Below are 12,242 nucleotides of genomic sequence, written 5' to 3'. Positions count from 1 at the left end.
TGATTTGAGTATACACTCACAGAAATGAATCATGGTAGAGTTTATTTTTAAGCATATAAATCTATTTGATGTAAATATATGTATTTAAATAAATTATAATCTGTATAATTCTGTCATTTCTAAAATGTATTAAATGTAATTACTTAATACATATTAACATGGTTTAAATAATCAAAGCTGTGAAACAAAGAAGATTATCTTATTTAAAATGTATGTGATTGGTTTACATACAATTTAGGGGAAGTGAAATTGGGAAACAGGAAATTACATCCTTATTTTTCAAGCACTAACGGCTGCGGCCTGCGGGAAGGCGGAGCTGGACGTCCAACCACGCCCACATCCGGATTGGCAGGTTCAGCCCCGCCCACATCCAATACCTTTTGGTGCCTTCTATTTTATCGTGCTTCATTCAGGACGAAACTGTAGGATTTCGTTTTCTTTTGGACTGTTTGGACGCCCCCCGTAAATATACGTATTCTTCACATATTCTTTCAGTGAGCGGTGATTATTTGTGAAATTGTGCAAACGACAGCCTTTTCAATGCATTTGAGGAAGGTGGTAGCATGTAATTAAAGAACTAGTTCACCGGTGTACATATGAAGGTTTTATGAAGTAAATAATTATATGTATTATAAATGTGCAAAAAAAATTGAAATCGGTTCATCCTAGCCTGAGAAAAGGCAGAAAGTGTTTTTATGGTCTCTCTGGCTCATCCTCCAACTACCACAATGCATTGCGCTCGCTGCCCTGCCCGCCTGTTTCGGTTTGGAGGGGGGAGGACCACATGCGCGGGTGGTCGCGGCCGTGCGCACACTTTGTGTAAACATATTCCCGTAATATGTTGACTAGTTTAGACTTCTGCTCTCGTTTTTACAAACGCAAAAATTCCCAGATGTCGGTGTGGTCCTGGAAGGGGTCGAAGTTCTCCACAACCTCGAGAGCATCAACCATGCGTGCGTGATGCTTTATGGGTTGATCTACCCACTAAGCTATCCAAAAAGCTTGAAGAATACATTCGAAGTTTACCAGAAGATCCTGATGGACCTGGAATCGTCCAAGCTTTCCCCTAAAGTACGAGCACTGAAACTCAAATTGCTCAGGTGACTCTTTTTTGGGGGTGGGGTGGGGCGGGATGGGAGGAGGAAGTACAGGAAGAGAACGGCCATACATGCCGATAACCATAGTGTTGTTGTACGTTCACAACCTGGAAGAGATGAAGTGATGAGTTAAAACTTTGTTTAACCTTCCTAACTTGCCTTTGTTCTATTGAAGTTAGAAAACATTTTTCATGTTCCATCTACAGTAGATTACTTGGTTGAAGAGCTACACTACCTGCTGAGTACTGCGTCTGGGTGAAGAGAAGAGGTTTGCTTTATTGTTAATAAATTAGTTGAATCAAGAAGGTGGTCTGATTGTATGCATCATTGAGATATTGTTGAATGGAAAATAGAAAAAATCATTGGATATTAATCACAGAAATACATAAATCGAATGCATTTTGTTTAAATTTAAGCTTAATTGTTATGTATTTCAAACACATACACATGAATCGTCTTGAATAGGTAACCTAATAGAAAAAAGTAATTGGATATTAATCATAAAAATACATAAATCTAATGCATTTTGATTGAATTTAAGCTTAATTAGTATGTATTTCAAACACATACACATTATTCATCTTGAATAGGTAACCTAATTACTATGTAATTCAAACAAATATACTTAATGTATTCTGAATACACAATCTGATTAATGTGCATTTAAATTCAATAAATTATATTAATACTGAATACATAAACCTGGTGAATATGCATTTCAAATGAATAGGCTTTATTACACTGATGCATATACATCATGTAAAGTTTATTAGGTAGGTTTATGTTCAAAATATAAAAAAAATAAAATGGAACTTTGTCATGTAATTATTTTACATAAATCTTAAAAGTTAGGGTTAAATATTTCTGTGAGTAGTCGGTTTTCATGTATATATCAAACTTGTAGAAGGAAGACGTTCTCAAGCTAATTTACACTGCACATTGAACTACATTCACTACGCCTCGGCAGTATTTACAAATGATTGTGTATCAGAAAGAGATAAATACCAGTTTAAATTCACCTCAGGCACTATTGTTGTATATTCATGGGTCTGTGCGGTTGTTTCTTGTGTTTCTATGTCTGCAAAGCTGTAAACAAACACGATTGTCTGGACTTGTACCCTGGAGAATATTGTTAGAGAGAGAGAGAGCGAGGCGAAGAAGAGAGGGAGATCAAGGGGGGGTGATCATTGAGCAACCTTTGATGAACAGATATGAAAGAGAGAGCTAGAGAGAGAGAGCGAGCGAGAGAGGTCAAAGGTCAAAAGAGGGCACACATGTTCCTCTTGGAGGCCAGCTGTTGGTCCAGGTGGAGCAGCAGAGACAGGAAGTTCCTGTTGGGGTAAATGGCTCGGCTCTGAATCACATGATTCACGGCGTCGGCAAGAGAGAGACGGCGCCTCAGCATCAGAAACGCCAGCACCAACGTGGCCGAGCGGCTTATACCCATGATGCAATGCACCAAGACCTTCCCTAGGGAGCGTGGAGACATGAGAGGGGAAGACAGGTAAAGAAACGTAAAGTTGAATTAGATTGTAGAAATAATTTAATTTTGAGACTTTTATCAGGTGCGTTACAATCCTTTTACCTATTGTATTGTTTTAGTTGTATTCTGTACTGTACTGTACTGATGCACTTGACAATGACAACATATATATATATATATATATATATATATATATATATCTGTACAGCACTGAGGTACAAACCTGGTTTGTTATTTCCAAGGTATTTTATAAATAAAAGAAACATCACTTAAACACACCACACACACACACACATACCATCTTTGCTCTTGAGGGCCTTGTGTATGAAGTCTGCTGCGGGTTTGAAGTGCTGACTGAGGTCAAAATGGTTGGAGTCCTCCGCCGGGACGCCCAAGTACACACAGCTGCTGCCGTAGTAACCCTGGTCCCCGATGCTGCCCTGCTTGGAGTGGGCTGCGTTCAGGACATGCGTGATGCCCAGCTTACGCAGCCCGCCTCGGTTCTGAGCGATGGCTCTGAGAGATATGTGACACACAATCAACCATTAACTTTTTTACATGCTGTCTGATGAATGATGTGAGCTGAGCATTCAGGGCTGGATGACTGGATGATTGAGTTAATGTAGGCTACAGATGGAGACACAGTTTCGTTGTTTGTTTTTAATGTTTTATTTTGTTTTTTATGTTTATTCAAATGACTTTTTTTTGTTCCTTTTTTATATCCCATGTCACATGATGTCAGTGTAAAGCTGCACTACAAATAGACTTTCCTTGCTCCGCTCTTGGCTCACAAAGCTACACCCAACACAAAAGAAGAGTTGTATTGTTGTATTGTATTGTGCGAAAACATCAAGTCATTTCCAGCCAACCCCCCTGGTACAAAACGACAGACGGGCCACTCACACATTGCCTATGTACAAGTTGGGCCAGACCTCGTCTACAGGCGACAGCTCCAGCGTGCAGGAATCCAAGGCTTTCTCCAGCTCTTTAATGAGCGCCAGGTCCTGCTGTGGTCGGCTCCCAGACATTCTGCCCCGAGAACCAGCGCTGCTCCCACAAACACTATCCCCGCTAAGGCTTCACCCTCCCTGCACACTCTCCCTGAAACACTGCGGAGACTGTTGTGTGTGCCTTGTGTGTGTGTGTGTGTGTGTGTGTGTGTGTGTGTGTGTGTGTGTGTGTGTGTGTGTGTGTGTGTCAGTGCAGTGTGTACGACAGTGACAGACACGAGCAGGTGGCTGTTTGAATAACGGATGGCTCCAAATTTAGTTCTTAGTTCAGCGTGTGTGTGTGTGTGTGTGTGTGTGTGTGTTCTTTCACTGGATCCTTTATACTCACACTATTTCTCTTCGGTTCATAACCGCGATTCAGACACATAGAGAAAAGTGCTTGGTTCTGTTTGTGCCTCGCAACAACCTCTGTTCTGTTTGAGAAACACAACCCAAGTGTTTATAACAAGGCTATTGATTACGTGAATAATTCATCCATTCTTCCATTCTCTATGGCAATATTTAATACCCAAGCTCATGCACTGTTCCTGATGGGCGTCATGTCAGATTATAATAAATTATGCTACATTAAACACACATTCTGCATAAGAGTAGGAGAGTCTCAAAGTGAATCACAATGTGTAGGATGGGTGATCAGTCTCTCTCCTGCTGTAGTTTCCGATCAAGGGCAATAAGCTGTTGCAAGAAGCCCCGGTTGGGGAAAACCCAGCGCTTCTGCTGAACAAGGCGAATGGAAGACACAAGACTGAGGTGACGGTGGATCATGAGGTAGGCCAAAACAATAGCAGCTGAACGACTCACTCCCACGGCACAGTTCACGAAGACCTTGCCTGGGTAAAGACAAAAACACAGACACACACACACACACACACACACACACACATGCAATAAATTGCAGACACACCCACACCCACACAGACCCACACAGACCCACACATAATATGCACGTACAAGGCATGTGCACTCAGACATGATTACACAAACACGTACACACCCGCTCTGACATGCACACACACGGAAGGTGTGAATACATTCTCGGTCCTTACTACAGTAATGCTTTTCTCAGGAATAGGATGGGTTTACGGTACCTCCTGATGTCAAACCCTCGTGAATAAACAGCGCAGAGGTGTGGAAGAAAGGTGAAAGGTCAAACGTGGGCAGGTCACTGGCTGGCACGCCATGGTACTTCACCGTGGTGCCGTAGAAATCATCACTCCCTTTGCAGCACATTTTGCCATGAGCTGCGTTCAAGACGTGTGTGATGCCCAGCTGCCACAGTCCAAACTTGTCATGGGACATGTACCTGGTTGTGGTGTTACAAACAGGTATAAATATTGCAAAAATAAGTTTTGCATATGCCACACAGAAAAGGGAACACAGTAAAACACAACACTTACATGTCACCCAGGTACAGGTTGGGACACACCTCGTCGCCATGACGACACGAGCGCTGGGCCGAATGTAAAATGTCCTCCAACTCCTCAAGAGATGGCCGCTGTAGTTCATCTGCCTCAACGTCGTGGTCGGTCTCATCCACACTGTGCGTCTGGCCCTGAGACCCTTTCCTCTCGCCTTTCACATCCGACATGATTAGTTTAGCAGGTTTTAGAGGAGTATTCCCAGCTGCATTATGTATCAGTGAATAAAGTGAAGAGGTTGAAAATAGGTTTTCTTTACTGCCACTCTGAATGGTGTCGTTCAACAACTGTTTAATTTGATTTACACTGACTGTGAAAGACAGGTGGAGCAGTTTGACACACAGGAAGAATATTCTGCAATATGCACTATAAGACTACATAGGCCAGGGCTATCCTGCCGTTATCAACAATAAATGCAATTCTGCTTATATTATCGACCAGAATAATCTACTTTTAATACTGTTAACCTGTTTTGTGAGATATACGAGATTGTAGCATTGGTTAATGAAATGATGGTTCATTGGTTCTAGTGCTCAGGTTTTAAAGTCGACCAGCAGATGTCAGCGTATCTCTGCTTCTGGGGACAGCGGTTCCCTGTGAGACTCTCTTTGCTCAGTACGTTGCTGTCACGGTCCCTTCCTGTTGATGTCACCCTGCCACTGTGGTTCAGCCCCCATGGTTCAACCATGGTCCGACTCATAGCTTATGTGTAATTTTTGGGATGTAACGTGTAGATGTATGAGTCAACCCCGAATCGTTGCAGCGAGGGCATATTGGTCATGACACTGCAGCGGGTTCATCGCAATGGAGACAAGCCAGCAGGGACATAGCAAGGGAGACTGAGTTTACAGAAGAAAGCTGTAAGTAGAGTGCTTCACATTTCGCCTAAATGCTGGATTTTTGCTGTATATTGTGGTGATCATATTGTATAGAACCAGGCCTGATGGACTACCTCTTCATTTGTTTTCATAAATAGATCACCTCTAGGTTTCGAGACTTTCTTTAAAGTGGTATTTTTAAGCCGACTCTGTATTTACAAACCTTTCATCGTCTGTCCGATCTAGGAATCTGTGTCCAATAGCGACGGAGACAATTGATTATGGATCGAATTACTTATGTTCGATTCAACCTTTTAGCCCACGTGCGCAAAGTAACGCTGTCAATGACGTCATCGAGCTATGTGTTGTCAGACGGGACAAGACATGTATTTGGTGGAGACCCATAATTTCAGCCCAGGATGAAAATACGGCAGACAAAACCGGCCTGTCTTGTTAGCGACAAGCTTGATGTAGCTGACCTTTGGTCATCATGAGCCTCACTGTTTATAGTATCACTTTGAATGTCAAACCAATCAGTAGTTCGTGAGGTTTCCGTAGTGAATGCCGTCTATGGGACGAGTCAACAACGCAACGGATTGCTAGGCTATAGCTATAGGTGGCCCCGTTTGTGAATCGACCCTCTGGCGTGTTAGGCCTAGCCTGATTTCTGCCTTTGGCAATGAACGCTCATAACTCTGAGTTTTTGTGGAACTATCTCCCACACCCAACCCCACCCTATTGATTCTCCCTCATGAGTTGTCTCTGTTGCAAACACAAAATTGGTGCCTTCTTTCCCAATGTGGTCACAGTCTTGTGTGAATCATTGTCAGCCAGTGTGAGAACACACACACACACACACACACACACACACACACACACACACACACACACACCAGTAGGCCACATACAGTAACTTTTTAAAGTTACATACTATTGATCTCTGGTTTGGTCCTTTACTCGGACATGTAGCCGTCTGTCTGTTTCACAGACAGACGGCTATTGTCTGTCTGTTTCCAGCGATTGACCATAATTGACCGTGTAATACGATGATATGGATGTTTTCCATCTGATCCTAAGCTTCTAATCACTTGTTTTGTTCAAAATGTGTTGACTGAAGTAATTTCTCATCTAGAATTCACTGTGGATGTGCATTTCCTTATATCTGATCGAATGACAAACGGTAATTTCATCACATCACATCACCACAACTTAGGTTTTACAATATGATCCCCTTGTGCCATACCTGCTCCTACCATAAAGTAGAAATTGCTTGTATCTTAGTTGTGTCTATACAGTTAATACGGATGGGAATAACACTCAAACTAGCTTGTTAAAATCTATTTTAAACCAAGTAATTCGATGGTGGCGGAGAAAAAGCTGGTTACAGTGATCGTCCCTCCGTCCTGTCAAACTGTTCTTTCACATAACAGTAACACTTCCAGTGTCTTGTAGGTTGGCCAGTTGAAGTGAGGTGGCAAATTGCAATCAACTGAATACCCCCCCTCACCCATTCCTTTCCAACGACTGCGGTGGCCTGTACTGGCCTGTACCGGCCGGTATTGTGTAAGCTGCCTGTAGGTACTTCCAAAATTATATCATTGTCTACAACAGTGTCGAGGAAAAAAGTGTCAAGGGATGGGGTTCCTGTTTTTATTTACCACGTCAATAAAATTTAGCTGAAGGGGACTATACACATGCTCCGTGATTTCTGTTTTGTGAGAAGGCAGGATACATTTTTAATGAGCATTCTTCCCTAGGCTATATAAGGCCTGTTCAAAACAACTTCTGGGACACTTGTATGTAACGCCACCGGGTGTGGGTGGGAGGAGCTCCATTTTGCCAGTGGTTGAGGTCGAAGGAGCGTCCGAGAGAAGGTTAAGCTTCTAGGCCACTTATATAAAACACCATGGTGTGTGTATGTGTGTGTGGATGTGAAGCATGTCAAGCGGTTAAACATGGCGGCCTCTCTAGAAGAGGACCCGCTCCCTATGTAGATACACTATATACGGCTCATTTTAATCATATTTTCATGGGATTATAAACAAATGAATACATATTTCTTAATATCAATTTCCATTTCTGCCAACACTGTTTCACTAGATGCAACTCCATTCTGAACACTACACCTTTAACAGTATATGTCCTCAATGAGATTAGCATCAGTACAGTGTGCTGAGAATGGCAGACCTTTGGAGTTAGATGGTGTGCTGGCATACAGCTAGCTAGCTACTTATCAAAAGGTTCAGAGAGCAGAAAGTTCACTTCTGGTTATGGAACAAAATACCACCACTACCACTAATATTTGGAACCCCCTTTTAAATGGTCTGGTATGAACAAATTTCAATAACAAGGATTTGAGTCAGTCCTTATTTTAATCCCATTGCAAATATACTTGGAGATTGGCCTGATTAGTTTAATGCATGTTTTGTGTTGTTTTTCTTTTGTGTTAGTATAGTTAATTATGCTTTGTGAGAGTTAAGTCTGTTATGTTTGGGAAGCACCCACAAACACATCGTAAGCCTGCCTACTATAGACCTGTGTGTCAGTCAGTGCCAGTATACTTACTACTTACACGCTACAGTGCATTCACTGTCCTTGCCACAACCAGAGCAGAAAAGTCAGCAACATGACAGTAGCCAACTAAATGATAGTAGGCCACTAAATGTTATAAGCCTGCACAATGCTAGAAGCTCACTAAATGTTATCAGCCTACTAAATGTAAGTAGTGCATTAAATGTTATCAACCTGCTAAATGCTAGTGGCCGGCTCAATTCTAGGTCACAGAGAGTGGAGAGGACCATCAGAGCCATCTTTGTCACTTCCCTATCATGTGAGAAGTCGCCTCTGGCCAGCTGGCCTCCGAGTCTCCTACCCAGATTAGATTCTTATGACATTCATACCTCTATGACGGTGCAACTCCACTCAATGTTATCTTCCCACTGTGTCTGTGTGCAGCGGCATGGAACCCTCCGAAGCCAGTGTGAGCAGCTGGAACTGCAAGCAGGTGGCGGGCTGGCTGCGGTCGGAGGGCTTCGGCGAGTACGTGCAGCTGCTCTGCACCCAGCACCGCCTGGATGGCAGCAGCCTGCTGGCCCTGACGGAGGCGGACCTCCGCGGCCCCCCGCTGGGCCTCACCGTGCTGGGGGACATCAAGCGGCTGGCGCTGGCCGTCCACCGCCTCCAGAGACAGAACCAGTCCCGGCGGGAGGAGCTGGGCCTGGACACGGCCGACGAGCTCTCCAACGGGGGCGGGGGGCCGCCGGTCAGCGGCGCCGGGGGTCTGGAGTGGAGCTGGACCAACGGGGCGGACAGGAGGTGTCTGCGGGCGGACCGGGGATGTAACGGTGGGGGCGAGTTCTGCCTCAGGGACCGGGGGAGCCCGGCCCACGGACCCGAGGGGCTGCTGTGCCATGCGCACTCCAACGGGAGGAGCAGGCATCATATGGCGGGCCGGCTGGACCCCGAGCTGTGGAAGACGGCCCTCAGCCTGCTCTACGTCCTGTTTGTGTTTGGCTTCACCTCCTTCGTCATGGTCATCGTGCACGAGCGTGTCCCCGACATGAGGACGTACCCACCGCTGCCTGACATATTCTTAGACAGGTATATATGTGTGTGTGTGTGTGTGTGTGTGTGTGTGTGTGTGTGTGTGTGTGTGTGTGAGATTCAGTAACACATTTCATAAAAGTGTACTAGATTGTGCAATCACATGTGTTTCATTAAGTATTTGTTTGTGGCGTCAATATCTAATCTTCCCTCTAAATATATGTGTTCTCTCTCTATCCTCTGATAGTGTTCCCAGAATTCCTTGGGCGTTTGCAATGGCCGAAGCCTGTGGCCTGATTCTGTGTTATATCTTCTTGTTGATCCTTATTCTTCACAAACACAGGTAACGCATCGTAGCAGTTAAAGTATGTATTTTGTAAAAAAGGTAGTCATAGCTTATTTGTACCTCTCAAAAATGGTCCTACTTCAGCATGCTACAGTTTCACTGCTATTCTCTGTTTGCCTCAGGTCCATTCTGTTCAGGCGGCTCTGTTCCCTGATCGGCACAGTGTTCCTGCTGCGCTGCTTCACCATGTTTGTCACCTCCCTCTCTGTGCCTGGGCAGCATCTAAAATGTGCTAGTAAGGTATGGACAGCTTTGAATAATACAAATTATATTCATTCGCCATATAATGCTAATTATTTTACCATCAGTTGCCACCTCTGTCAAAAATAATAGTGCCAATAATAGTTCTGTCATTGTGTTATGTTTTGAGTTTAAGTTTTGCCATCATTAACCATCCCCATTTCTAAATAAAACCATCATTGCATAAATATGGATCTATATGTGTTTGTGCTTTGAGTTTGCGTCGTTATTATGTAACCTACTGCATACACAGCCTGCTTGCTGAGTGGACTCATTGTTTCAGAGAGAAAGAATGTCTGCAACACTGTTTAAGCTCCCATATTAATTTAATGAAAATTCACAGCAACGTTTCGACCCTAATAAGGTCGAAACGTTGCTGTGAATTTTTTATTATATATCCATATTTTTTTTAATATGGGAGCTTAAACAGTGCTGCGGACATTACATTTCTTTCTCTCTATACTACTATATTTGTCCTGCACCTGAAGGTGCGCCAGAAGGTGGGATGTGCACACAACTACTTTTTTGTACTTTGGACTCATTGTTTCCCCAGATGTACGGAGATACCTGGGGCAAGATACAGAGGGCACTGGCCATCTGGAGTGGCTTCGGCATGACTCTGACTGGCGTCCACACGTGTGGAGACTACATGTTCAGTGGCCACACCGTGGTCCTCACCATGCTTAACTTTTTCGTGACCGAGTGTAAGTGCCAGCGCTGTGGACCACTTCCATCAAGCACAGCTTCTTCCTCTGTAACCTGTCAGTGTAATGCAGGATTTAGCAACGATAGGAAAAAGGATAGTGTAGTGGTTAAGGTGTTTGACTCGCAGATGAAAAGCTCTGGGTTTGAAATCCAACGTCCACAGCCTACCTGGAGATATACCCAATCTCTACTTGCTCATTAATGACTCAGACAAGTCAAATTTGACTTTGTCCCTCTTCCCAGTCCGTGTCCAGAATTGAATAATGACGTACATTCATAACATACATGTCATCCCATCTTATTTCCACCAGACACCCCAAGGAGCTGGAACCTGATCCACACCATCTCATGGGTGCTGAACCTCTTTGGCATCTTCTTCATCCTGGCAGCGCACGAGCACTACTCCATCGATGTCTTCATCGCCTTCTACATCACCACACGCCTCTTCCTCTACTACCACACGTTGGCCAACACGCGCGCCTACCAGCAGAGCCGCCGCGCCCGCATCTGGTTCCCCATGTTCTCTTTCTTCGAGTGCAACGTGAATGGCCCCGTGCCAAACCAGTACAACTGGCCCTTCAACAGGCCTGTTTTCATGAAGAGTCTGATTGGTTAAGTGTGTGTGTGTGTGTGTGTGTGTGTGTGTGTGTGTGTGTGTGTGTGTGTGTGTGTGTGTGTGTGTGTGTGTGTGTGTGTGTGTGTGTGTGTCCACGGAGGCACATAGGAGGGCTACTACTGACCTGAACTTGTAGGGCTTTGTGCAGAATCTTCAAATATGCATTTAACCCATACCCTTCTATTATTTGGTTACCTTATTTGATTATTTACAAATAAATGGAGAGGCAGCACAGCAGACAACATGGCTTTAATGCTTATGCAGCAGTTTGTTATTCAGGATACAGTTAATGTGACCAAGGCGGGATTATGACGGAGAGCTCTTTTTGTGCTTATTCTGCGTAATGGTATGTAAACACTTTCTCCCCAAACCTTTTAAGTAACTGCATGTTTACTTTGGAACTCTTGTTTAAAGTGTAGGCTTTCTCGTTTTATTTTTTTTAAACCAAATTGCAGATTTTTTTAGCCAAAGAAATTACAGGAGATGTATTGTGTTTTTGGAATTGCGCTATTTGCAATACTGGGTTATTCGCTTCTGTGTTATTTATAATTTTGTATTTAATTTTTTATCAGACTTATTGTTCTTTCACATATCAAGGAGAAACTATGCAGTAATGTGTAAATGAAGTATAATGGGTGTGCAATGTCTGAAGGGATTTGGTAGGATTCAATTGTTGTGTTTTTAGGCCACAGCAAAAAAGAATGTTGGTCACAATTGAAAATGTAGTTGATTTAGCACCTTTGTTTAACAAACCTGTTTACAATGTAATTATTCCTTTTTGTATACGTTATCACTGGAGTGGTGGTTTACAAGTTTATTTATTCGCAATGCAATTAGCCTAATAATGATTTTCGCCGTTTGGCTCAACACTTTTTGTATTTCAGTCAGAGTGATCACTTGCCCAGCGGCCTTGACCAAAATTGTATTTTGGGTACTTGTTCAATTTCGATGATTAAAAAAACAACC

At 43.5% G+C, this 12,242-nt stretch overlaps 3 protein-coding genes across 4 annotated transcripts; 1 reads left to right on the top strand and 2 right to left on the bottom strand.

Annotated features, from left to right (window-relative positions):
- Window positions 1-1,353: 1,353 nt before the first annotated feature.
- On the bottom strand, window positions 1,354-3,723 carry LOC311350600 (dual specificity protein phosphatase 13A-like). The gene is made up of 3 exons (XM_084470670.1): window positions 3,484-3,723; window positions 2,879-3,096; window positions 1,354-2,567 (listed from the first exon to the last, which is right to left on the bottom strand). Exons 1-3 carry the CDS (start codon window positions 3,606-3,608, stop codon window positions 2,356-2,358), a joined length of 555 nt encoding a protein of 184 aa, XP_084326796.1. The 5' UTR covers window positions 3,609-3,723; the 3' UTR covers window positions 1,354-2,355.
- A 174-nt stretch (window positions 3,724-3,897) lies between these two features.
- On the bottom strand, window positions 3,898-5,178 carry LOC311350599 (dual specificity protein phosphatase 13A-like; the record flags this gene model as incomplete). The annotated part of the gene is made up of 3 exons (XM_084470669.1): window positions 3,898-4,420; window positions 4,679-4,893; window positions 4,988-5,178. 3 exons carry the CDS (start codon window positions 5,176-5,178, stop codon window positions 4,224-4,226), a joined length of 603 nt encoding a protein of 200 aa, XP_084326795.1. The 3' UTR covers window positions 3,898-4,223.
- Window positions 5,179-5,671: 493 nt separating this feature from the next.
- LOC311350435 (sphingomyelin synthase-related protein 1-like) lies at window positions 5,672-12,242 on the top strand. Of its 2 annotated transcripts, none has more exons than XM_084470456.1 (6): window positions 5,672-5,868; window positions 8,782-9,426; window positions 9,617-9,712; window positions 9,838-9,955; window positions 10,509-10,659; window positions 10,972-12,242. In XM_084470456.1, the coding sequence occupies exons 2-6, from the start codon at window positions 8,786-8,788 to the stop codon at window positions 11,274-11,276; spliced, it is 1,311 nt and encodes a 436-aa protein (XP_084326582.1). In that variant the 5' UTR covers window positions 5,672-5,868; window positions 8,782-8,785; the 3' UTR covers window positions 11,277-12,242. The 2 variants fall into 2 exon arrangements, with proteins under 2 accessions (XP_084326582.1, XP_084326581.1); XM_084470455.1 differs by lacking the exon at window positions 5,672-5,868 and adding an exon at window positions 7,394-8,153.

This window comes from Micromesistius poutassou, assembly GCF_964030765.1.
Source record: "Micromesistius poutassou genome assembly, chromosome: 7".
In the NCBI taxonomy this organism is placed as follows: Eukaryota; Metazoa; Chordata; class Actinopteri; order Gadiformes; family Gadidae; genus Micromesistius; species Micromesistius poutassou.
Note: the sequence above shows the minus strand (reverse complement) of the source record. Positions and strands in the feature narration are given on the sequence as shown.